The 25,739-nt window shown below is 33.6% G+C and overlaps 1 protein-coding gene across 3 annotated transcripts in view; it reads left to right on the top strand.

Annotated features, from left to right (window-relative positions):
• Positions 1 to 25,739, top strand: part of ARAP2 (ArfGAP with RhoGAP domain, ankyrin repeat and PH domain 2) — a 213,718-nt gene that overhangs the window by 137,739 nt on the left and 50,240 nt on the right. For all 3 annotated transcript variants that reach the window (XM_031942783.1, XM_031942784.1, XM_031942782.1), the window contains exons 21-25: positions 5,342 to 5,505; positions 11,523 to 11,735; positions 17,463 to 17,568; positions 19,262 to 19,409; positions 20,547 to 20,615. In XM_031942783.1, coding sequence (XP_031798643.1) covers positions 5,342 to 5,505; positions 11,523 to 11,735; positions 17,463 to 17,568; positions 19,262 to 19,409; positions 20,547 to 20,615 — 700 coding nt within the window. The remainder of the gene's footprint in view (positions 1 to 5,341; positions 5,506 to 11,522; positions 11,736 to 17,462; positions 17,569 to 19,261; positions 19,410 to 20,546; positions 20,616 to 25,739) is intronic.

Here is a 25,739-nt window from a genome sequence, read left to right as displayed (position 1 = left end):
TATAGGAATTGAAGAGCATTCATTATTAGTATTTCAACACTTTTAAAAAGTTAATTCATATTTCTATTTTCTTGTACATAGAAGCAGTAATATCAAGACTATTGAGGCCAAATTTTCTAAAAATAGTTTTTAAATGGTGCATGTAATCATAAGTTAAACAGTAGTTAATTCCTCATGATGTCAGCTTGATTGCCGAGGTGCCTTGGAAATTTAATGATTAGAGGCCATTTCATGTAAAAATAACCAAGGTAAATAGCATTTTTTCCAAGTAGGCTATATGAAGTAAGAATGATTATAGCAGAGGTACATTTTTTTAAATAGCTTTTTATTTACAAGTTATATGCATGGATAATTTTACAGCATTGACAATTGCCAAACCTTTTGTTCCGATTTTTCCCTTCCTTCCCCCCACCCCCTCCCTCAGATGGCAGAATGACCAGTAGATGTTAAATATATTAAAATATAAATTAGATACACAATAAGTATACATGACCAACCCGTTATTTTACTGTACAAAAAGAATCGGACTCTGAAATGTTGTACAATTAACCTGTGAAGGAAATCCAAAATGCAGATGGGCAAAAATATAGGGATTGGGAATTCAATGTAATGGTTTTTAGTCATCTCCCAGAGTTTTTTTTTTGCTGGGCGTAGCTAGTTCAGTTCATTACTGCTCCATTGGAAATGATCTGGTTGATCTTATTGCTGAGGATGGCCAGGTCCATCAGAACTGGTCATCATATAGTATTGTTGAAGTATATAATGATCTCCTGGCCCTGCATGTTTCACTCAGCATCAGTTCATGTAAGTCTCTCCAGGCCTTTCTGAAATCATCCTGCTGGTCATTTCTTACCGAACAATAATATTCCATAATATTCACTCACTATAACTTATTCAGCCATTCTCCAATTGATGGGCATCCACTCAGTTTCCAGTTTCTGGCCACTATAAAGAGGGCTGCCATGAACATTCGTGCACATACAGGTCCCTTTCCCTTCTTTAGTATCTCTTTGGGATGTAAGCCCAGTAGTAACACTGCTGGGTCAAAGGGGATGCACAGTTTGATAACTTTTTGGGCATAGTTCCAAATTGCTCTCCAGAATGGTTGGATGTATTCACTGTTCCACCAACAATGTAACAGTCCCTGTTTTCCCACATCCCTTCCAACATTTCGCATTATCTTTCCCTGTCATTCTAGCCAGTCTGACAGGTGTGTAGTGGTATCTCAGAGCTGTCTTAATTTGTACCAGAGGTACATTATCAAATAGGCTATATAGTTAGTAAAAGAGTGAGAAAAAATAATTGGTTATTTAGCATGATTTGGAAGGATGAAAGTATATTTATTTCACCAGAATCCTACTTTATCGTTCATTGTGGAATGGGTTCTCAAAGGATTGGGTAGTATTTTAAAAAATGCAAAATAAAATAGAAATGGTCCAATCTTCTCTAAGTGTAATTGAGTTGGAAAGGCTTAGGATGTGAATCCAGTGTTCGCTTGTGTAAAGGACAGTCTAGTTAAGATTGATTCCTTACCAGACGTTTTGCCATCAGATCATAAGCACTTTGGAGACTTTTGAAAGTGATTCTCTGATTTGATCCTCACAAGAGCCCTATGAAGGAAGTTTTATAGAGGAGAAAACTGAGCCAGATGCGTGAGAGTGACTAGCCAGGTCAGAAAAAGCTCTCTGAGGTCTTCCTGATTCCAGGTCTAGTTTGCCTAGATTAGGTCTGCCTAATTATCTCAGTCTCCATATGCCATATGCCCTGATGCTATTATAATGATTGTTTTTTCTTAGTTACTCCTGAAGACTGTATACTGAGTTTAAAAAAAGTTCATGTTTTGTGATGGTAGAAGAAATACCCTCTCAGAAATTATCTGATAGCTCTTATTTAATCCTGATACTTGGCTAAATTGACTCAGTTTAAATTAATTTCAATTGACTCTAAATATTTATTTCTTCTTCTTCTTTGTGCATACTTATTTACTTGGTTTTTTTCTTAAAGTCCTGTAATTATAGCTGGCATTTCTAGACTATATTAAATAATCATGTTGTTAATAAATAACTTTACTCTTGGTCTTTTTTTTTAATAGCTTTTTACTTACAAAACACATGCATGGGTAATTCTTCAACAATGACCCTTGCAAAACCTTCTGTTCCAAATTTCCCCTCCTTTCCCCCCACCCCCTCCCTTAGATGGCAGGTAGTCCAGTACATGTTAAATATGTTAAATCCAATATATGTATATGTATTTATACAGTTATTTTGATGCATGAGAAAAATAAGATCTAGAAAGAAAGAAAAAAACCTGAGAAGGAAAACAAAAATGCAAGCAAACCATAACAGAAAGGGTGGAAGTGCTATGTTGTGGTCCACACTCATTTCCCAGTGTTCTCTCTCTGGGTGTAGCTGATTCTTTTCATTTTTAAACAATTGGAACTAGTCTGAATCACCACATTGTTGAAGAGAGCCATGTCCATCATAATTGATCCTTATATAGTATTGTTGTTGAAGTGTACAATGATCTCCTGGTTCTCCTCATTTCCCTCAGTATCCGTGCATGTAAGTCTCTCCAGGCCTGTCTGTATTCATCCCACTGGTCATTTCTTACAGAACAATAATATTCCATAACATTCATATACCATAACTTATTCAGCCATTCTCCATCTGATGACATCCACTCAGTTTCCAGTTCCTTGCCACTATGAAAAAGGCTGCGACACACATTTCTACACTTGTGGGTCCCTTTCCTTTCTTTAAGATCTCTTTGGGATATAAGCCCAGTTTTACTCTTGATTTTATTAGAAAACCTCTATTTAATTTGCATTACACATAATACTGAGTTTTTGATTTAGATAGATGCTGTATATCATTTTGAAAAAAAAAGCAATTTATCCGGTTTTGTTTATGTGTGTAATAGAAATGAGTATGATATTATGACCAATTCTTTGTCTATATCTATTGCTATAAATCTTATTTTGATTGTAATATGATCCATTAGGTAAATATTTTTCTTGCTATTGAACCAAACTGGCACTCTTGTTATAAATCATAACTGATAATTATGAACATTCCATATTATATATTATAGTAATATTTTTGTTAATATTTCATCTGTACTTTTTGTCATAATTTTCATTTGTGATATGGCCTTATAGTTTTCTTTCTCTTATTTGTCTGTACCTGGCTTAGGTATCACTGTTATATGCTCTTTGATATTATAAAAAAAAAAGTAGCAGAATGCTTCCTTTTACAGTTTTTGTATAAAGTTCATGTAATATTGGAATTAATTTTTCTTGAATGATTGATATATCTCTTTTGCAAATCCCTTTAGTTATGCTGATAATTTGCAGAGGGGGAAGTGTAAGAAAGTTCATTTGTGATACATTTATGTTTTTTACCCTATAATTGATTTATTTAAATTCCCTATATCCTGATATTTTAAACTTGATATATTTTGTAGTCATTTAACTTAAATTATTAATTTTGCTGGGCTATCATTAGGAAAATGGTTTCTAGTCATTTCCTAAAATATTGTTTCATTTATTATGATTTCTTTTTTATTGAAATCAGCAATTTGGTTTTCCTGTTTCCTTTTCTGTACTAGAAGGATTCCTTTTTCCCCCATAAAAAAGGGGGTAAAATGTCTAATGTACTCTAAGATTGTTAGAAACATGAATGTCATTGAACATTTTTCCTTACAAATCTTTATACTTTGATTTTATCACCTTTGTCTGACTTTAGTTTCTCATGTGATTAAATTTAACTTTCTACCTATTTTGTTCCATACCCGGCCTTCCATAAACTACCCTTTGCTCCAGTCACAATGGGTTAATCATTCTCTTATGACCTTTTTCATATGCTGCTTTATATTATAGATGCTGGTAGAAATTCCTGAACTCTCCATCCCTCATTTAGATTGTAAACTCTTCTGAGCCATAAACCGAGTCAGCATCTTCATGTCCCCTTACTAAGTTTTCATGAAGTAGGTGCTCATTATCGTTCTTTGGTGAAATAAAAATGGAGTCAACTTTCGGCTCTAGAGTTACTTTATTAAAATAACTTTTCAGCTTTCATTATCTGGTATGACAAGTTTCTCTGGGGATGTCATAGAGATAATTTGACATTCCCATAGTCCCGTACTTGAAATCACCATGTCATATTCTGTTTCCGTTGACATATATATATATAGAGGTACATTATCAAATATATATTTTTTTTTTTTTTACAATATTCTAACTGGCGTTGTATTTGGATAAGTTTCATAGAGGGCAGTTTCTTCCCAGACATTATTAAACCCAAAGTAACTACTGCACTGAATGGCGTGATATTTTAGGATTTACTCCCTGACAGTGTCGGTGATTCAGAAGTTAACTTGTCTATAGTCATTTCTGTCATTCACTGGTATGTAAGCAGACAGTTAAATCTCTCATCATCAGGCATTCCACTTGACTCGAAATAAAATGGGAAGTTGGAAACTGTCACAGTTAATTCAAGCTATGCAGATATTAGAGAATTGACATTATCTTTTAAATACCTTACTTTACTTTGTGAAGCAATCATCCCTCTCTTCCCTCATGCGGCAGCACGGTCACAAAGTATTGCCAGCTAGATTTAGATCCAAGAACCTCAAATAAATAGCTGTATGGATGGGAATCAGAATGGGTATTTCATGAAGAATTTTCCTCTCATACTTTGTTATTCGGACCCTATCCTAAACTTCTGGACATAATACAAAATTCATCTTTCTTTGAAATGCAAAAATCTAAACATATTGTTTCAGATAGGAGTGTTTATCCATGTTTTGTTTACTTTAATGACAAGGAGGATCTGTGTTAAAAGACAAGAACATAAATGATAGAAGAAAAATGGAAAAGAATGGAAAAGTTGAGTAGAATTTTTAAAGCGTTAAATGATGTCGGTCTTCAGAAAGAAAACTAGTGTCTTTGGCCAACGCTGGCATTGTGGTCTCAAAGATAAAAATAAAATAGCCAGAAATCTTTCTAAATTAAAATTAAAGACTATAATAATACTTCAAGATGATAGAACCAAAGAGGTAAATGTAGGGAGTATGTGCTATGGTGGAAAAAAGTTCCAAAGCACATTTGCATTCCCTTTTTTGTTCACATTCAGGCAGAAGCCTTCTGTAATACAAAAAGAATATCTTGTTGATTCTGTATCCTGTGTGTATATTTGTGATTTTATCATTTCTATGTTTTTCTTTTTATTTTCTTACCTTTTAATGCTTACTTTTTAATATTTTTAAATTTTTCTTATAGCTTTTCTAGAAGAATCACACTCATTAACAAAAATTCCCTTTCAAATGTTTCTGAACTTTGCAGAACATTATACATCCATGGTCATACTAAGTTGGATTTCACAGTCTGGCATACTGCAATTGAAAAAGCTGCAGGTACAGATGGTAATGCACTACAAGACCAGCAGCTCAGCAAAAATGACGTTCCCATTATAGTGAACAGCTGTATAGCATTTGTTACACAGTATGGTAAGTATTTTCTGAGATCTTTTTCAACTCACGGTATCATTCTTAGCCTTTGTAAGTAGTGCCCCAATTGGAGTGGATTAATGTATTTGTGTTTGAAGAGACTCCCTCCAAAATGGAGCCCCTGTTGATTTCCTTCTAGTGACTCCCCTCTTCCCCCTGAATTTCAATGTATAAAATGTAATTTGAAAATTTTTTTTGTTTCTTTTCCTTCTTTTTAAACATCTGATAAATGATTTCAAGAAAATGTCTTAGGAATGATAGAGAATAAAACAGGGATTTGAATATAGGTTCCAATTGTTTCTCCAGGTGCTACTACTCCGCTTTAGTCATTCACTATGTCTCTTTCACTTTTGAAAATGCTTTCAGAAGTGGCAGTTGTGGTACTTCAGAATGGAAAAGATTTAATTTTGATAGACCATATACATTAATAACAGTGTCATTGTGTTTCCTTTTATTCTCAAAGATTAATTATTTTGAGTCAGATGTCTATCTAGCATTCTTGATGCTATTCAAGAAAAAAAGTGATCATTACATTTGACTTACATTCAGCAATAATTTTTGTTTAAAACAGGAGGTTTTTGCATTTTTTTTCATGTTTTTAGAAATGCCCTGAACTGCGTTCTTTTCCAACATTCCCTCTATTCCTACTATCTATTTTCCGTTATTCTCAGTGCCACAAATAAGCTTGGGAACCTTAGCTAGGCAATTGGGACTTGGCCTGATTATAGCATGTAGCTATGATTAAGTACTTTATATATACCTCCTCAAACACATTTGCTGTTGCCTTCTCTTTTGTGTCAGGATGATCGTGGGTTCTTGCAAGTGCTACCATAGTGGAAAAGCTTTAAGCATGGTACTTCACATCCAAGGACTAATCTGGTTAAGAACAAAAGAGGTTGGCCCCTGGATGTTGTGTTCTGTGACCATGGCAACCCATTCACAAAGAAAAATACACAATTGCTTTCAGACCAGTTCAGCCATCTCTCTGCTTTTTGGCAAGGATAAAATGTTGTAAAGCAGGGCAGAAAATGTCAAGAGCTGTAGTTCTTTAAAATAATCTACACTACAAGCTTACCTGCTGGAACCCTCAATTTCTGTGGATCAACAATTTTTGATAGACTGTTGGCAGAAATAAAATCATAGACTTAAGAAAGAAAGTTTCAGGATGGATTTGCAAGTTCTAATTCAAGAGTTCTTAATTTTGTGGAATGCACTCCTTTGACACTCTGAAGTTTGCTAGAGACTTTTATTTTTATAATACTATTTATAAAGGCATAAAGTAAAATGCATGGGATTACAGCAGGAACCAATTTTATTGAAATATAGTAAAGAAATTATTTTTAAAAACAAGGTCAAGAATCCAGGGAAAGAACACCTGGTACAGTAAGAGATGAATTAATGTGTTCTCAAAGTTGATCTTACTTTGCATTGAAAAGCTAAAAAGGATCGTTTGTAGGACATTTAGTCATCTACCTCTGAAGAATTCATGTTTAGATAGGCAAAAAAAAACAATCCTAAAGAAGTTGTGCAGTTATCTGTTGGTGAAGGTGGATTAGAGAATTTATATATAGGACACGACTTGATTCTCCGAAACTAAATAAACAAATAACTAAACTTAATACTTGGCAATGTAATGATGAAAGGTGTTTGAATAAAAAGACAGAAATATTTTGGAAAATGCTATTTGGGTTTAAGGAATGAAAAAGACTAAAAGTTTGCCTCTTTTCTTACATATTTTGAATATCTTACTCAAAAAGAGAGCCCCAGTGCTCTAGACATTATGTGCATCAAACAATATAACAACAAAAAAAGTGCTCTGTCCAGAATTAGTCATTTATGTGCCATCCAATAATCAAAGGATCAAGCGAAAATGAAAACAAATGCCCAAATACAAACCAAATGGTATCAGTTATCATAACCTAACTTGATTTATTTATAGCAAAATATTGTTGTTTTAATTTTAAAAATGGAATCTTATAATATAAAAGGCATTTTCACAATGTTTTAAGACATTTAAATACCTTAAGAGTTTAAGCAATTTAAAAATCACCCCAAAGTGGAGATCAAAAACCATCCAATTCTTGGTTTCTTTGTCAGATGGAAAGACATCAAACAAATTAGTTTAATGTGTATATTTCTCTGTAAAATAAAGAAGATTGTTAGCAATATTGTCTTGACAAAATACCAAAAAATAATAAAGGAATAAATGAACTGACTGAAAGGATTGGCAAGATATAAAGCAATGCCAGATTAAACTATAGATGAGACTTGAATATAAACTAAAAAAAAGTAGAGGTGAAACCATCTGAATACTAGACAGAGTAGAAAATACTCCTAACAAATGAACACAGGAAATGTTGCTAGGTCACACTACATAGATACAGAATAAACTTGAGCTGAATGAAACAAAATTTTAGAGGCATACAGGGACTAACTTTTAACATAATTATAAAAAAGAAAAATTTAAGATTTAAATTTCATTTGTTAATGCTAACAACAAAATGATGTATAATATAAAGAAAATATTTTAAATTAGAAATATAAATATACATAAAACAATGAAATATAATAAATTATTAATTTATAAATAATTGAATTTATTCAAATTTTAAAAATGCTTTTCATAACTGAAAGAGGTAACTATGACGATATTATTGAAAGTTGATACTCAAGCTTCTGACTCTTTACCTTTTCATTGGATACCAACCAAAATGATCCCTTTTTCAGCTCTGATCGTCCCTCCTTTCTTCAGAACTCAGATCCCACCTTTTGTAAGATGTCCATCCTTGTTTGTCTCCCTTCTGTCCCTATTAATGCATCCTTCTGAGATAACCTCCTTTTTGTACTGTATATATCTACTTTTTAGACTTTTTTTTTTTGCCTATTACTTTCCCCATTAAAATGCAGGTCCCTTAAAAGGCAAAGATCTTTTTTTTTTTAATAGCTTTTAATTTTGCATTTAGCATAGTGTCAGGTGCACGCATGTGCACACACACATACGTTATGCTTAATTTAAAACATGAGTGAAGAGGCAGGATTTTGCAGATAATCATCTAAAGTAATTCACATATTAGGAGTCATATAACAGGTATAGGATAGAGAGTTTCCTGTCCTTTTTATTTCTTATTAATTAAAATAATTGATTAATTATATTTGGATTATGCAAGATTCCTTATTATACAATGGATTTTCAGACATATCTTTGTTCAGAAATCCCTCTATTTATTAATATTGAAGCCGACATCAGACTTATGCACACTGGACTTTCATAAATCCTTTAGGAAAGAATCTTAAATGGACATAGACAAGAATTGCATGGGTGAAAAGACCAAACTGATCATGATTTGCATTGGTGGCAGGATAATCACAATGATCAGTCATGAATACAAGGACGTATTGAAGTAGATTACTATAGTATTTTAAAAAGGAATAGCTAAAGAAGCACCTTAATTTTGCATTCTTTTTTTTTTCCTATGCTTTTTAGAAATGCCCTGAATTGTGCTGTTTTTCATCATTCCTTTCCATTCCTTCTATCTCCTTTCCATTATTCTCAGTGCCACAAATAAGTTTGGGGACCTTAGCTAAGTAATTGGGACTTGGTCCCAGAGCACTAATCATTAGGGGATGTTCTAGCAGAGTAAGTTCCCAGAATTTGTTCCTCTTCCAAAGTACTTCTTCCCTGATGTCCTGTACTTGTTATAAATGATTGATTTGAGGGCATGTTTATTTTAGGCATGAAAATGATGAAGGCCTTGGTTCCTCTATCAATTAACTTAAATTTTGAGCTTCTCAATACTTACATGCTTGACATTTTCTAAGTAAACTGATATGTCTTTGAAATTTTAATGTAAAAAATGTGTCACATCAGTTACTTTTTTCAATAAAGCTTTTTTATTTTTGAAACATATGCATTGATAGTTTTCAACATTCATCTTTGCAAAACCTTGTGTTCCAAATGTTTTTTCTCCCTCTCCCAGACAGCAAATAATCCAGTATATATTAAACACGTGCAGTTCTTCTATATCTATTTCCACAGTTATCATTTTGCACAAGAAAAATGAGGTCAAAAAGGAAAAAAAAACTGAGAAAGAAAACAAAATGCAAGCAAACATCATCAACAAAAAGTGAAAATACTGCGTTGTGACTACACTCAGTCCCACATCCTCTCTCTGGGTGTAGCAAATCGGTTACTTTTGAGTGGTCTGGTGGAAAGGATAACGCGTGTTCTCTACTGAGATGAAGTTGTTCAATCTCAGCATTCCAAAATTACTATGAAATTTGCCAGTAGTAAATGACAGAAAAGCAAATGAAAGGCACTGATGGGTTTCAGCACATTTAATTTATAATTGAAATATCTTGCATATCCTCTTCATATTTTTCTCCTTCCCTCTCTGTCCCTCACCTCTTAAATTAAATTAAACAATATTTTCAACAAAGAAGTGATAAATTCCAAATTCAAACACCTATCAAAACTTTTTTTTTAAGGCATACAAAGGCTTACTGTATAGTAACCTTGTGAGTTGGTAATGACAATATTATTACATCCCTGATTTTGAAGGGGAAAATGAGTTTCTGAAAGAAGTTCAGTGGTCATGGTGTTTTAACTATTAAAGGAGTCACTATAGGGTAATAATTGTATGGTAATTGCCACTGATGGTGAGAATTTATCATTGATCAATTTTATTCATTGTGATCATGGTTATGTTTCTTTAGACTTATGTGTTATTTGTGTGTTCATTTATTATAATTATATTTTCATGTCATTAAAAGGTAATATTCTTGCATTTTGCACATATATATGTCTTTATGTATATGTGGTCTTCTCTCAAACTAATATATTTACCTGTTCTGTACAAAAGTTGTTTATTTTGTTCACTTGATGCCTATGATACACACACACACACACACACACACACACACACCACTCTCCAATTAGAATTTTCCCATTACTAGTAGAGGTAAAACTTTGTTGAATATTTTTATATATTTGCAGTTCCATGAAGGCTCAACATTGTGGTCTAAAAAACGGGTGGCTTTTATTCAGTATTTCTACCTTCACTGTAGAAATTTGGACATTCCTGAAAGAAAACAACTTTCTCATTGTTGTCTATATTTATAGCGATTAAGATCATTTTGCATATACCCCTAAATTTGATCCGTGGCTTAGCTATTTTTCTTTCTTTCTTTCTTTTTTTAAAATAACTTTTTATTGACAGCAATTTTTCTTAATTGTTATTTAAAATTTTAGTAATAATTCTAACGGAAAACTCCTGTTCATGAATTTTGTGCCTATGGAAATTTATTTATGTGGTGGAAGAGAAAATCTAAAGTATGAAAAATTCAAGTTATTGGGACCATAGCCATTGGTCTGCATCATCTTCATACAAGCCAATCGTTATGAAGCATAATAGCCAATGGACAGGGCTTCTGTGACAACCGTTATTTTGAATTTCCTGCCTTTTGATGTAAACTCCAGATTCTGTCTGAGTTTAGGCATCTTTGGTCAGTTTTTAAACACAGAAGACAGTGTGTTCACATTTGTTTAAAAAAAAATAGCAGAAAGTTTACAAATACAGCATTTATTTTATGAAGGTAACTGACCTTGTGTACTTTAAATTTCAGCTGAATGGGGCAGCTAGGTGATGCAGGGGATAGAGCACCAGCCCTGAAGTCAGGAGTTCAAATCCCACCTCAGACACTTAACACTTCCTAGCTGTGTGACTCGGGGCAAGTCACTTAATCCAATTTGCCTCAGCAAAACAAACAAACAAAAAAATCAGCTGAATTTGTTCACTGATTTAACAGGAGTATGCTTCCAGTTTTCATTCTTGAACATGTTAGTATTACTTTAGGTTGCTAAGTTGGGAGGCTAGACAAGAAATAACAGATACACACAGCTCTTTTGATAATCCATTTGTTCTTCCTTGTCACACAATATACACGCATTTGAATTGCATTCTTCATATCCGTTTATATTTTAATTTTAGACTAATCCTTGTCTTTATCTCCTTCTGAAGGTTTGGGAAGCAAGCATATTTATCAGAAAAGTGGGGACTCCTTCCGTATAAGTGAACTCCTGGAAAGCTTCAAAAAAGATGCCAGAAGCTTTAAATTGAGGGCTGGGAAGCATCAGCTAGAAGATGTGACCGACGTGTTGAAAAGTTTTCTGTCTGACATAGATGATGCACTTCTTACTAAAGAGCTCTACCCGTACTGGATCTCTGCGTTAGGTAATATATGCAGAAAATCAAGGAAAATGATATCTAACGGAATCTATGCACCCAGTAGTTATTGTTATATTGTACTATTCAGGATTTACATAGATTTTTATCTTAATTTTATGCTGCACATTATATTTCTAAAAGTTGGTGAGAACTGGGTGAAGAGAATTTGTATGCATCTTTTCAAAGCTGGAAATAGAGACCTCAGTTCCAAAATTTGTAGTAAAATCCGAGGTGGTATGTGGTCACTTGTTGGATTTGGTTAAATTTCACAGTGCCCGCTTACATGCTCTCCAGCTTTCCATACACCAGATCTCCCTTTGCAGCTGTTGCATATTGGTGAGGTTCTTTAGAATGTTCATTTCTCTTGGCATAGGCTTTAGAATTCATGGTAACTTAGATTCAATGAAGAGTAAGTTTATATTTCCAATCTCTTCATTTGACTGTTAAATCTTCCCCCTGTTTATTTTAGCTTTTCCAACAGAAACTGGCCCTTATTTCTTTTTTGTCTTCAGTTTCCTTGGACATACATCATTTATTGAAATTTTAGCACCTTGATCAAACCACCAGAAAACCACTGAAGAAATTTACAACTTTAGCTTCCCTAGAATCTAGTGTTTTAAAGAACCAAGAAACTGAATTTTCTCCAATAAGTAACTTAAATATAATCAATGATGGGACTGAATTGATGACAGTAAGAGCTCAGTCCTTTGATATCAGCTTATTTTAAATTGCCCATAATTGAAGCTATAGCTAGTCTCTTACTTGATAAGATTTTTATTCTATGTGTAGATGATAGGCAACTTGGAAAAAAAAAAAAGTTACTTCACAGGTAGATGTCATGAAAGAAGAATAACCATCAATAATTAGATGTGATTCTCTTTACCATTTATGGTGTCAATTATGAGAAGGAGACAGAAAGAGAGACAGACAGACAGAGACAAAGAGAGTATTACTTCTTCTCTCAGGTCCAGTTTGCTCATGAATAAGTTAGGGATAATAGCAATGATCTCTCCCAGCTGTGTGTATGTGTATATGTGCTATCACATGTGCAGGTATGTAAATAAGAGAATTTAAAAGGTTGGATTAGATGATTCTTATCTCAGGGTGTTTCTGTTTATTTTGCTCTTAGTGACACTTGGAGGAAATTTTTTTGTATATTAAATTTTCCCCATAGTTTTCTATGTCGTATGTAAAGTTGCTATGTGTCTTAATGTCTTATACAACATCTTTGATCCAAATCCATTTTATTGAAGCCCTCATTCCCATTGGCAGCTTGGAATTGAAAAATAACAGTATATGACAAGTTTCATACTACATCTCATTCTAAAAGCTCTTGTGAGATTGGGTCAAGATTCGGAACAAAATCCTCTGGCTACTCTAAGACCAAACTTTTCAGATTTCCTGTATTGATATTCCTAAAGCCGTGTTGACCAATTAAATCTCCTAATAGTAGTTGAACACCCCAGGATTCCCTGCAATAGTGAAGTTATATATTTGCAATAGTCTTGATGTGGTTTGCCACACTGTCCAATATTCTCTGAAGTCTGTAGCTGAAGAATATTTTTGAGTATATGTCTTTTGGATAACGTTCTTTTCATTTTTCTTAGGCTCACCTTACAATTTGTTTTTTTAGTTTATATAAAAAGCTATATTTTCAGTTTCAAAGTGTCCCATAAGATCCAGTTTTTAAAAATTTGAATTGCAACCCCAGGGAGGGTCTCGTAACTGAATGTGGAGATCATAAAATTGTGATTGGTAAATACTTGGTTTATATACCTATATATTCAGGGTTATAAAGAAATAAAAATTTCTTGAGCAAAAAAAAGTCACAAGTGTAAAAAGTTTAAGAAGCCCTGCTGCAGAGCAAGTTTCTCAGAATGGTAATACCATTTAGCTATTATTTATTAAAGGAAATGCCCTTTGGAGTTTGAAATAAGGGCATTACCATTTTAATCTACTGACTCTGATGATACTATCAAGTTGTTTTTCACTTTTGCTTTATAGCAAAAGCTTATTTTGCTGTGATGAACCCCTCTGATAATCTGGTGAAATATACTACCAAGTGGAACTACATTCCACTACCAAACTACTAAGAATAATGCCTTTAAATAATTGAAAGAAATGTTAAATTTCAGTTAGAAATTAGTGAAAATAGAGGTGGAGGATGGGGGGAGGGAGGGAAAAAATTTGGAACACAAGGTTTTGCAAGGGTGAATGTTGAAAATTATCCATTCATATGTTTTGAAAATAAAAAGCTTTAATAAAAATGAAATAAAATTGAAAAAAAACAAAAAAAGAAGTCAGTGAAAATAAAGACTTATTTTTCTTTATTCCTATCCAAGTTTGCAGATTGCCTGAGTGCTTAGATGAGTATGGCAAACTCGAGGAATCAGTACAAAAGAGATGTAAAGAAAGTTGTGGGGGCCAGCTAGGTGACACAGTGGACAGCCCTGAAGTCTGGAGGACCCGAGTTCAAATCTGGTCTCAGACATATAACACTTCCTCACTGTGTGACCCTGGGCAAGTCACTTAACCCCAGTTGCCTGGGGGAGGAGGGGAATTGTTTGGCATAGAAGTATACTTGAAAAAGATTTTAGAGATTCTCCATCCCTGGAGATTCTAATGGCCTTTGCATATTACCTAATACATTTACAGAATCACTAATGTAGAGCTCCCTTTTGTATGGAAGGCTCAATTTAACAAGGAATAGGAGGAATTGTGTTTTTTTTTATTTTCCCAGAAAAGTAAGGAATAGAGAGGAAAATTCTTCATCTTTATATAAAACCATCATTGACACCTTATTCCTCAGGACAGTCAAGTGAAGGATGCTTCTGGATGCAGATTTTCACTTAGCTTTTTGATTTACAGCTCTCTAAGAACTTTTCTTTCTAGATACATTCAGCCCTTAAAACATTTTCATTCTTTTCTCTGTCATCCCTCCCAACCTCCCTTTTTAATTTCCTCCAACTTTCTCCACCATTTTTACTTCTGGAAATAGTGAGTTTAATGAATTCTCATGGACCAATTGATTTACTTGTTTCTCTTTCACTTTTGCTCAGTCATTCCTCAACCTCTTTACAGTATAAATTTTGCCTCCAGCACTTTGCTGAAACCATTTTCTTAAAGATTATTAATATAAAATCCAGGGCTTTTTTTTTTTTTTTTTTTTTTTTAGCCCTAGCATTTGTTTTTGTTTTTCAGCAGAATTTGACATCTTAAGCACTATTCTTGTCTTCCTCTGATTTTTTTTAATTAAATGTAACATATACATGGGAAAGTAATTTTGCACTAAAGTAAACAAAAACATTTATTAAATGCTTAATATGTGTCAGGTACACATACTAAGTGTAGAGAATCACATAAGACTTCCTCTATCCTCAAAGGGCTTATTTCTTCCTATAGGCCAGAAGGGAATACCTGCAGGAGCATGACAGCTGTTAAGGAGGAGGGGAAGTCTGGACTATAAGGGATCTAGGCTGTCCAGGGTCCCTCTTAGAACAGTGGTCTGGGTTAAGAATTAACCAACCTCAAGAACCATGCTCAGAGTGGAGATATCCTAAATCTTTAAATAAATTTCTCATTTCTCTACAAGATTAATTCTGTCATTCTGATTATTCTTTATCCAATTCTGCTTCTTTTCCCTCTCCATTAATTATAGTCAACTCCAAAGACTTGTAAGCCATGAATTTATCTGATCACTTTCACTCTCATTACTTCAACTCTTACTTTATTATGTATATGTATATATATTATTTATAAATATTTATCTCCAAAATCAACCTCTTTTATCAACTCCAGACTGCTCACCCGTAACTGATCATTGTCCTCTTTTTCTTGAATTCTCTTAATCGACAGTTTTTTCCATCACCTATATGTTAAAAATATGATTCATCTTTCCCCCCTTTTTTTCCTATCTCTCTATAAATTTTCCCTTTGAAATATCTTTTGTATCCATTCATCCTGTTACCATCTGGTTGATGTTGTTGGGTTTTTTTGGTATCTTTCAGTGACCTCATAATGAGTCTCCTGGTCTCCATTTCTTTTCCTCCATCAGTTCTACCTGTGGTTACGAGATGAATCTTCTCAGCACCAGCACACAGTTGACTATTTCACTTTCTTCTAAATAGCTTTACATGGTTTTTCTATAGCCCACTGAACAAACTTATAAGGCTATTTTTCAAGGCTCTCTACAATCTAACGCCATCTACTTTTCACATTCCATTTCATACTGCTTTCTATTATTATATATTCTCCATTCCAGCCAACTGATCAATCAACAAACCATCCTGAAGCGCCAACACTTAGGATGCTGTGCATTGTGCTAGGTGCTTTGGGACTGCTAAATTGAGTTAAGACATAACTCTTATATTGCAGAGTTTACAGTCTAGTAAAAGGATGAGTGGTGAACCCAGAACGCTACCATCCCCAACGTTCCATGATAACTGCCCTGAGAGAGTCGTCAATTAGCAGGATTGGGGAATGTTTCCTATTAGAAGTGGGATTTAAGTTTGGGTGATCTTGAGCAGTCATGGAATTATGAAGATTAGGATTGTAAAGTTGACCTGTCTGTGATTTTAGTGTCAATATGGGGAACATAGTTGGAAAGGCCTTTTGAGGAAGGCCTTCATTGACAAACAGAGATATTTGAATTTTACACAAGAACAACAGGGAAGAAGTGAACATTTGGGAGCTGAGAGTCCTGAGTAGATATAGTATAAGGAAGGTTATTATGGAATGGAGGAGGAAGACCTTCTGGTGAAGTAGTAATAAGGAACTGAACTAACTAAGTGATAGTAACAATATGGAGGAAGACATTAGTGAGAAATGCTGGAGCTCAGAGGTAGCTGAATAGAATTTGGTAACTTCCATGAAATTCTTGTATCCCCCTATTATTAATCTTTTTATGTTTCCTGTATTCAGAAGCTTAAAGTCTCATTGGTTGGGTTGAAGTTGTAAATACAGGAAAAGATCATCCAATACATGGTGATCCAACCCTTGCTTGTAAATCCTTAAGAAGAAGAACCCATTACTTCCTACCCCCAAACCATTATTAATTTTCAGATTTTTTTTCCTGACATTAAACCCAAGTTTGCTTTTTTGCAACTACTACATATTGTTCTTAATTCTGTCTCCTGTGATTTGCTCTCTCTTTCACACAATAGTTGTTCAGATCCTTGAAGACAACTTTTATATCCCTCTAACTTCTTTTCAATAAGCTTAATTACACCCCAGGTCCTCTACTGGCTCCTCATCTCATTTGCATTAAAGAGAGTCTTTTACCTTCTTTGTAGCCCTTTAAATGCTCTCCAACTTATTAGTTCTCTTTCTAAATGGTGGTTCCTGAACTGAATACAGTTGTCTTCCTTTCCTCTGATCAGGGCAAAGTATAGAAAGTCTTTCATCTATTTATTCCTGTGGTGCCCATTTTGAAGTTGGCTCTTTTACCTATATCACCTTTTCCAATTCTAATTGTTATCAACTGTTCAGCTGCAGAAAAATTTTGCCTCCTTTCCTTCTTAGGATTTGGTACTTGGCTCTGTACTGACAAACTTTAGAAATTGAAGGCTATTGTCTTTTCATTTTCTTGTGTCCTCTCCCCATCTCCTACTCCCCAGATTGTCTGTTCTTACACTTAGTGACTTTAGTTCGTCTATTATAATCTCACAGACGTGGTGCTTAATAAATCTTTATAGAATTGCCTTGAATTGTTGTGATTTTCTTTTTCTTTGCCAGATAATCAGGATGACAAAGAGAGAGTTAAAAAATACAGTACATTTATCCGTACACTCCCTGGAGTCAACAGGGCAACGTTGGCAGCTATAATTGAACACCTTTACAGGTCAGTATATTCAGAAACTTTTGGCTACATCATCATCAGTACAGAGTTTTCAGTATGTTTGTTTTTCAGTTTTACCGGTATGATCAAGGGCCCGAATGTCAGAAGCTTTCAGTATGGTTGGTTAAATACTGCTCCCTAGTATGTAGTCTTGGAGAATTGAAGAAGCTGAGACACTTTAAACGATTTGCCCGTAGTCACAGGAATAATTCAAGGCCACTCTATCCACTGACATTATCCTACCCCATCCCTATTTTTTTTTCTCCTTTTGGTCTTAGCCGATCTCTTTGACCATATAAAGTCCATTTTTAGTTTGCTGACAGACTTGCCGTTTTTAAGCTATATACAGTGATGTAAGTCGTAATGACCAAATTAAACTTTGATGAGAAGGCTCTTTTGGAGTCCTGAGTAGAGTGCTTTCTAACATTTAAAGTGCCATATGGCGAGTTGTTATATGATTATATTAGCCTGACAGGCCGACCAATCGGTGTTTGAGTCACAAGCTGGCAGAACTGACTGAGAGGACTAGAATTGTTTATTTGAAGGATACACAGACTCAGATGGAAATCAGCCGCTCCACTTCCCATCCCCGCCAGCCCTGAAATGGCAGCTCTGTCCATCACAGCCGGCCCTACGCTCCAGTGTCCAGCATCCCCAGGGACATTGAAGGCCTCCGTTAATCAAGGCTGATGGATACCATGTCAGTGCCTCATACCGCGCGAGCCTTCTTCCCCATACACATTTTTCTACCCTAGGCAGGGCTGGGAAGGAAACATACAGGTAGTTCCTGCGTGATATATGTCCTCGGACTGAGTAGTACCAGGTATCTTGGGAAGCAGTGAGCCCAGAGAAACGAGACATGATGTATGTCCTCGGACTGACTTGTACAAAGTATCTTGGGTAGCAGTGAGCCCAGAGAAACAAGAGGCAATGACGTTTCTCCAGGGACTCTTCAGAAGGTGAGGTTGTGTGCAATGTGTGTGGTGCACCGGGAATTATGGATTCGGTTCCTTGGGGCTAATCATTGGACTTGTAATTTTCTGTGCAATACACTAACACTTCCCACACACATACACTGACAATGCACAACTTCATTGTCATGATAACAATGTCAAAATGACAATAAACTGTCATAATAACAATAAAGTGTAAATTGCCTCAAGGTCACATAAGAATGATCTAATTTGGGAGCTTTATGGACAAACTGGTATTTCCAGCTTGATTAAAATTCACTCTGAAGACCCCCATTGCATTTTTCCTTTAGTTGCTCTCACCTGTTCCCTGCGATGATAAGTCGGCAGCCCTAATTTTATAATTTAGGAGAATCAGAAATCAGAATTGCTTTTTTTTCAAGACTCTGACTATCTCATTCATGTCCATATGTTGGAAAGTGTAAATAACTATGTGCATCAGATTATTTATACAAAAAGAAAACCTTAATGTCATATAGTCTTGAAAATTATTTAACTCATTGCCTTATTTACATTTTTACTTGTCTCCTCAATCTAAAATCTTTGGCTTATGAGATCGTGTTTCATAGCACTTGGTGTGCTTCATTAGTCCTAGACCCTCAATTAATATTTGACAGTGATTGTTGAAAGAACCTACAGTGATTTTCCTCTTTCCTAGCAGTTCTATCTTTTGAGATAGTGTCAAAATATTGTGTGTTTTAATTGGACATATTTATCTTTAACAGGGTTCAGAAATGCTCAGAGATCAACCAGATGAACTCTCACAGTTTAGCAATGGTATTTTCATCCTATTTGTTTCAAACTAAAGGACAAACTAGTGAAGAAGTAAATGTAATTGAAGACCTCATTAACTATTATGTTGAAGTGTTTGAGGTAAATATGCAGAGTATTTAATTTAGAAAATAATTTGGATGGCACTGTTTGTAACCTGGCATGTGAAATTTGTTTGTGATTGTGGTGTGTTTAAAACTTTATGGATCTTTTTTACACTTGGAGTATATTTTCTCAGAATTTAAACTCTTAAAACTCTGGCCATTCATTTAAATTCAGGTGGGTTTTAGAATTTCCTTACCATTTGGTATACATTGAATAGAATAATTCTACTTATAGATTTTCTCTAATTAAATATGTGCACATTAAATATCTGGTGAATGTGTGGAATGAGTGGATTTTATAAAATGAGTAATAAATGTCATCCTGTTTAATTCTGGTGATTACAATTTATGGGAGGTTTTACGACCCTTATTGGAAACAAGATGCTGAAATATTTGTAAGATTTTTAAAATTGGCATATTATAAAATCAAGAATGCAATCTTACATCAGAACATTAAAACCACAGTATTGTGAATCAAATTGGAATACCATATGGAATCTATTTTTCATGAAATTACTCTAAATTTCCTATTGAGAAGATAAACTATTGTTAAGAATAAATTCTACAGCAGCGTTTTAAAAAAAAGTTATCTAGGAATGTATTCCATAGTTTCATAGTTACATTTAGGCTACTTGGTTCTCCTTTACATCTTTTTTTCATATAGTGTTACTGTTTCTATATGATTAAATGAGAAAATGAATGATTAAAATGAAGCTTTGTTGTGAACGTATATATGAGAACTCTAAAAATGTTGGAAATTTTCACATATGCTTATCTTTCAAAAAGAGAAAATAGTGCCGCACCCTTTAAAACAATGTGAATTTAGTCCACATGCTTAATCAACCTACTTATTGATAATATCTGTGCAATATCATGTCTTTTGTCAAAAACATCAGTAGTTTCTACAGAAACATACAGTATGCATATAGATAATTTTTCTAAACTTGTTTAAAATCTTATTATTCTGGTGTCTTGATTCTTGAACCCATTCCAATCGAAATATCTGCTCTAATTTATTTTTATCTTGATCGTTTTTTAATCAATAGGATTTCTGAACATTTTTTTAACTGATCAGCAAATGTGGCTATTTTTATTATCTAAGAATGAAAATTTTCTGAATTATGTTTTCAAATAGGTTAAAGAAGATCAGGTCAGGCAGATGGATATAGAAAACAGCTTTATTACCAAGTGGAAAGACACTCAAGTAAGTAGTGACAAACAGATGTATGCAATACAGTTTGTAATAATTGTTTTATTGTTAATTCAGGTTTTTAGGCATATTTGTTTTCAAATTTTTTTTTGCTTCAGAAAGTAAGATAGATTGATTCATGCAGTGACTTATGCCTATGGAGAACTTGAATTTATCATTGCAAATCTTTTTTTTTTTTTAATTAAAGCTTTTTATTTTCAAAACAAACACATGGATAGTTTTTCAACACTGATCCTTGAAAAACCATGTGCTCCAGATTTTCTCCTCCTTCTTCCCACTTTCTCCCCTAGATGGCAAGTAATTCAATATATGTTATACATGTTAAAATACGTATTAAATAAAATATGTTAGATTATATACATAGTTATAAAATTTATATATACACATATATTTATACAATTATCTTGCTACACAAGAAAAGTCAGATCAAACAGAGGGAAAAAATGGGAAAGCAAACAACAACAAAAAGAGTGAATATGCTATGATGTGGTCCACACTCAGTCCCCACAGGTTCTCTCTCTGGGTGTAGATGGCTCTCTTCATCACTGAACAATTGAAACTGGCCTGAATCATCTCGTTGAAAAGAACCACGTCCATCAGAATTGATCATTGTATAATCTTGCGGTTGCCATGTATAATGATCTCCTGGTTCTGCTCATTTTACTTAGCATCAGTTCATGTAAGTCCCTCAGGCCTCTCTGAAATCATCTTGTTGATGATTTCCTATAGAACCGTAAGATTCATATACCATCACTCATTCAGCCATTCTCCAGTTGATGGGCATCTCTTCAGTTTCCAGTTTCTTGCCACTACAAAAAGGGCTGCCACAAACATTTTTGTACATGCATCACTGCAAATCTAAAGGAAAATGTCAGTTTTCTACATTTAAACTTTCCACATTTATGTGATTTTTCTTTTAAATGCTTTTAGTGTGTTTGAAAATTTTAAGAATATCTTTCTTGTAAAGAAAGGTTTTGAGAGAGTGTGAATGAAAACACTGACTTGAACACTATCACATTTATATTGTATGGCTTAGTTATTAAATCATAACACTAATTAGAAAACATAAATCATTTCCCTTCATTCTTGTTCTCTTGCCATATTTTTCATCAAGTACACTTTGATTTCAGAATAAGTAGAACCAAGGAACCACAGTAATGGCAGGGACTCTTTTGAGCTCTTCCCCAGGCCTGTGTCATTGGTAAAACACCTCTTGGAGAAATTAATTCCAGGAGACAATTTTAAAAATTTTCTGTCTACTGAAACTCATGATTAAAAAAAAAAAAGCTAGACATTATCTTGCAAGAAACTTTCAAGGAAAACTGACCTGATATTTTATAATCACAGTGTAAAATACAAGAAGTGGGAAGAATCCACCAGTTATCTCTTGAAAGAGGAGATGAAATATTCTTGGGAATATTATAGCCAAATTTCAGAACTCCAGGGTCAAGGAGAAAATATTGCAAGCAGCCAAAAAGAAACAGTTCAAGTATTATGGAGCTGTAGTTAGGATGACACATCTACATTAAGGTATTGGAAGGCTTTAGAATGATATTCTGGAGTGCAAAGGAGGTAGGTGCATTCACCCACTCAGCAAAACTGAATATAATTCTTCAGGGGGAAAAATGGCCATTCATTGAAATAGAGGATGTTCAAGTTTTCTTGTTGAAAAGTCCAGATCCAAATAGAAAATCTGACTTTAAAATTTAAGGCTCAAGAGAAGCATTAAAAGATAACCAGGAAAGGGAAATTATAAGGGACTTATGAAGGTTAAACTGTGAGGATGTTGCTTGTAACTCATAAGAACTGTCTTATTATTATGGCAGTTAGAAGGAGTGGATGTAGACAGAGGACACGGCTCTAAGTTGAATGTGAAGAGCTGCTATCTAAAAAAATGAGTGAGAGAGGAATGTATTGAAGAAAGGGAAGAGAGAAGTAGAATAGGGTAGAATTTCTCACATAAAAGAGGTAAGAGAAAACTTGTACAGTGGAAGTAAAGAAGGGAAGGGAAGGGGGAAGGAATGTATCTTAACTAGCATCAGAAGAAAGAATAACATATACAATTAATTGAATGTAGAAATATATTTTACCTTTTGGGAAACTAGGAAGTAAAGGGGCTTGGTGATTAAAGGTAGAGTGGATCCAGGAGGGAATAGTCAGAAACAAAACATTTTTGAGGAGGGGCAAGTGAAAGGAGAGAGAGAATAGTACATACAGGGTCGGGGCAGGGGGAATACAGTAAGCGATAGGGATTGTGATAAAAAATTTTGAAGCAAGTTTCTATGATGAAGATTGTCATTTCTCAAACATAACAGAGGACCAGATCAAATTTATAAAAATAAGAGCCATGCCAGTAATTGAAACTATCAACAGCCATATAAAAAAAAAATTCTCTAACTCACTATTGATTAGAGAAATGCAAATTCAATCAATTCTCAGACACTATTTTAGATTGGTTAATTGTACAGAAAAGGAAAATGAAAAGTGATGGAAGGGATATTTTAAAAAAAGAGACATTAATGCATGGTTGGTGGAATTGTGAACTAATTCAACCATTCTTTAGAGCATTTTGGAACTGTATCCAAAGAACTATGCATACCCTTTCACCTGGCAGTACCATCCTAGGTCTGTATCCCAAAAGAGATAAAAAACAAAAAGGCAAAGGATCTATATATGAAAAAAATATTTATAGCAGCTCTTTTCTGAGGGCAAAGAATTGGAAATTGAGGGATTGTAATGCAGTACTGTGATTAAATACTATTGTGCTATAAAAAATGACAAGCAGGATGCGCTCAGAAAAAACCTGGGAAGATTCTCATGATTTGATGCAAAGTGAAATGTATTTTGTGTAAATGTTGTAAGATGATCTACTGTAAATATTTAACTATTCTCAGCAATATAATGATCTAAGGCATTTGAGAAGGACTTATGATGATAAATGCTATCCAGTCCCAGAGAAAGAACTGAGGGTGTCTGAATACAGATTGAAGCTCATTCCCCTCCTTCTTCCCTTCCTTTCTTCCTTTCTTCCTTCCATTTTTTCTTGAGGTGTTTTTGTTTTGCTTTGTTTTTTGGTTTGTTTTCCCAGCATTACCATTATGGGAATGTTTTGCATGATAACCCTTAAATAAACGTATCATGATGCATGCCTTCTCAGTGAAGAGTGTGGGGAGAGTGGAAGAGAGAGACAGACCTGGAACTCAACGTTTAAAAAATTAATGTCGAAAATTGTTTTTGCATGTAACTGGGGAAAAATAAAATGCTTTAAAAAAAAAAAAGAAAGAAAAGGATACTGTGATTTCTCATACTTTACATAGGTGACAACTTAATTTTTCCCCAAAACATTTTTTTAGCTCCCCTATACAGATTGTCTTAGTTTTCTCCAAATCAACCTGTATTCACATAGTATCTTGTATTTATCAAATATCCCTTCCTTTTATACAATGTAAGTAAGGATATAAGTTTTATAAATCTTTTGGAATTATATTATTGATTAACATGAATATATTAAATAACATTAATAGCTTAATGCTAAAAATTCTTAATATTAAAAATTGTTAATACCAATATACAACAAATGCTATAAAATTGAGCCATTTAATTCAGGTAAAAATTCTTTACTGGATAGGGTGGAGGCTCATGAAATCATTGATTATGAAAGAAGTCATGAGGTTAAGATGCTATTTTACAATCAACTTGCATGCCCCAGAACTGTCCTTAGCTTTTTTTGAATCTCTTCTGAAGGAATTCATGCTTTTTCTGAAAGGATTAATTTCACTCCTTGGAACAAATATGTCGCATTGCCAATTCTGGACATATTAAATTTTTAAATTTTACTTTGTTCATAAAAACTTTAACTTAATTGAGAATTTAAGTTTCAGATAAGTAGTTGTTACTGAAAATTATTCTGCTGGCAATATTGTTCAACTTTAACATGATGATTTATTGTATATTATTTCTTATATGCATTAGTCAAAGTTTTCTAATTAAATGTCTAACTAAATGCAAACAGGTAAAAAGTATTCTCCCAATTATAGTATACTGTTGTTTTGTATTGCATTATATATTGTATTCAAAAATCCATAGGAAATAAATTATTTCTTCAAGTTTTCTGTAATTCATCAAAACCTGTTCTCTGAAATATTTCTCATAATACTTCTTATGTTTTTCACCTTTTGAATTCTTAAATTTTATTTTGTTGATGAAAATTTCAATTTAATTTATTAATTGAGAATTTAAGTTTCGGATAAGTAGTTGTTACTGAGAACTGTTCTAGCTAGCAATGTCGTTCAACTTTAATGTGGCAATTTATTGTATGTTATTTCTTATATTCATTAGCAAAAAAGGTCAAGGTTTTCTAATTAAATGCTTAGAACAGGTAAAAAAGAATTTTTTTCCCAATTACAGCATAGTATTGTAATGTATTGCATTATATATTGTATTCAAAAATCCATAGGAAATAAATTATTTCTTCAAGTTTTCTATAATTCATCAAAACCTGTTCTCTGAAATATTTGTCATGATACTTCTTATGTCTTTCACTTTTTGAATTCTTAAATTTTGTTTTGTTGATCAAAATTTCAATTTAATTTATTAATTGAGAATTTAAATTTTGGATAAGTAGTTGTTACTGAGAACTGTTCTAGCTAGCAATGTTGTTCAACTTTAATATGGCAATTTATTGCATGTTATTTCTTATATTCATTAGAAAAGAAAGTCAAGGTTTTCTAATTAAATGGGTAGAACAGGTAAAAAGATTTTTTTTCCCCAATTACAGCATAGTGTTATATTGTATTGCATTATATTGTATTCAAAAACCCTTAGGAAATACATTATTTCTTCAAGTTTTCTATAATCCATCAAAACCTGTTCTCTGGACTATTTCTCATGATATTTCTTATGTCTTTCACTTTTTGAATTCTTAAGTTATTCTTCCCTTGGGCTGTATTTTATAAGTAGTTTCTGGTGACTGTTTTAATTTTTAAAATGTATCCTTCCTGCAGACTTGTTTATGCAAACAGTGAAAATCAGAATGTCAGTAGTAGCCTTTTTTCTGCGGTATTTTTCTGACACATCATCTAAAAAAGAAAAAAAAAAAAAAAACCTAAGCTTTTCTAA

The sequence above is a fragment of the Sarcophilus harrisii genome, chromosome 6, assembly GCF_902635505.1.
Source record: "Sarcophilus harrisii chromosome 6, mSarHar1.11, whole genome shotgun sequence".
Classification (NCBI taxonomy): domain Eukaryota; kingdom Metazoa; phylum Chordata; class Mammalia; order Dasyuromorphia; family Dasyuridae; genus Sarcophilus; species Sarcophilus harrisii.
Note: the sequence above shows the minus strand (reverse complement) of the source record. Positions and strands in the feature narration are given on the sequence as shown.